The 2,219-nt window shown below is 21.6% G+C and overlaps 1 protein-coding gene across 1 annotated transcript in view; it reads left to right on the top strand.

Moving 5' to 3' along the window:
* EMH_0071460 (MAK16 protein, putative) overlaps nucleotides 1-540 on the top strand; it is a gene marked incomplete at both ends in the record, with an annotated part of 2,157 nt that extends 1,617 nt beyond the window's left edge. The window contains 2 exons of the mRNA XM_013502261.1: nucleotides 3-207; nucleotides 479-540. Of these exons, the coding sequence (XP_013357715.1) occupies nucleotides 3-207; nucleotides 479-540 (267 nt within the window). The remainder of the gene's footprint in view (nucleotides 1-2; nucleotides 208-478) is intronic.
* Nucleotides 541-2,219: the final 1,679 nt, after the last annotated feature.

Here is a 2,219-nt window from a genome sequence, read left to right as displayed (position 1 = left end):
AAACTGACGACGAAATAGAAGATATATCTGAAGAAAAAACATTAAAAATAGCAAAAAAAGCAAAAGAAACAACTCAACGCTTACTGGATGTCGAGGAACTTCATGAAACTGATGCTATTCAGAGAAAAAGAAAAGTTGAAACGCAGAGAGAAAGCAGAGAAAAACAGAGTGTTCCCGTCGCAGCTTTGCGTAGACAAGCAGCAAAAAGTAAGAAATAATATATTTATATACTTATCCATAAAAAATATTTTAAAATATTTTCATTTTGTTCTGCTTTCTCTTCTTTTTTTCTCTTCTTTTGAATGCAGTGCATGAGGTGCCTATACACCCCAGCGTTTCGTGGTGGTTTCGGTGACTTACAGCTTTCTTTTTGTGTGTTTTTTCATGTTTTTCTTCTTTTTATGAATAAATTTTGATCTATTTCTTTCTTTTTGCAAATATATTCTATTTTGTTTTTGTGTTGCGGTCTATATTACAGGGAAAAATACACGAATGCGTATTGAATACGAGCCAGAGGCATTGGCAGAAGAAGAAGCATGAAGATGAAACGATGGGGATTATATTTTATGAATTACTTTTTCTTTTATATTTCCTTTATTTAGAAATTAAAGGTTTTAACATATGTATACTTTCTATACCATATCCTTTATTATTTCTTTCTTTAGCTGCGGCGTGGTGCAGCTTCTCTGTTGTTCTCTCTCTGTTGTGTAATTTGTATATATTTGATGCTCTCCTTCAACCCTAAACCCTAAACCCTAAACCCTAAACCCTAAACTCTTTTTCTTTTTCTACTTTCCCTTTATTCAACTCTGAAACGGTTTTTTAAACATATGGCTGCTTACGCCGTCAATACAACAACCCCACCATCACCAACCACCACCAGCTAGTATATTAATTCTTATCAAATATTATTATAAATATAAATTGTTGCTGTTTCTGTAGTTATTCACTATTACTATCAATAATATTGTAGTTGTAATTAAAAATGTAAGCATTGTTGACTCCCCCTAAATACTACTAATTATATATATATTATATATATATACATACATACATATATATATATATATATATATATATATATATATATATATATATATTTAACCTTAGTATTAATAATAAAAGTCGTAGTACAAATAATTCTATCTCTATATTATTATAATTATGAATTATTATTAAAAATTATAATTTATTATATTTAAATAATATATATTAATATATATTATATTTATTTATTAGTATTAGTAATATATATAACATAAAAGAGGTATTAATACTATTTATTTATTTTTAATAATAATTCATAATTATAATTACTAATACTAATAAATAAATAAACAAGTATTTAAATATAATAAATTATAACAATAAATAATAAATAAAGTTTATTATATTTAAACAAAAAGAAAAGCAACAAACATAAACGAAAAATCTCGCCGCTGTATACTGCATTGTTTCCTCTGGCGGCTCTTCGCATGCAGCGGCGTTAGTAACAATAAATATAAAGAAAATATAAATTATTTTATATAAATAAATATAAATACAGAAAATATAAATTATTTTATATAAATAAATATAAATACAGAAAATATAAATTATATTATATAAATAAATATAAATACAGAAAATATAAATTATATTATATAAAGCAAGAAAATATTATGTTACATATATAAAGAAAATATAAATTATATACATAAAGAAAATATAAACATTATATTACATAAAGAGAGAAAATATAAACATTACAATACATAAACAAAGAAAATATAAATATTATAATATATAAACAAAGAAAATATAAACATTATATTACATAAACAAAGAAAATATAAATATTATAATACATAAATAAAGAAAATATAAATATTATATTATATAAATAAAGAAAATATAAATATAAAAAATAAAAACACAACAACCCCACCTAACGTAGTAATATAATATTGATAATTAAATAAAGTTTTTTTAAAGAGGAGCTGAAGATATATAATATATATATATATATAATATATATATAAATATATTTATATATTACATATATAATATATTTATATATTATATATATATTATACATTTATATTTATATTTATATATTTCATATATTATATATTTATGTACGCAAGGCGGTACTCTCCTTGTACAAATTAAAACGTAGCAGTATATATATATATATATTTATATTATAAATATATAAAAAAATATATATTTATATTATA

Source organism: Eimeria mitis, genomic scaffold, assembly GCF_000499745.2.
Source record: "Eimeria mitis Houghton genomic scaffold, Emh_scaff87, whole genome shotgun sequence".
NCBI lineage: Eukaryota > Apicomplexa > Conoidasida > Eucoccidiorida > Eimeriidae > Eimeria > Eimeria mitis.
The sequence above is the reverse complement of the archived record's forward strand: the minus strand, read 5'-3'. Positions and strand labels throughout refer to the sequence as shown.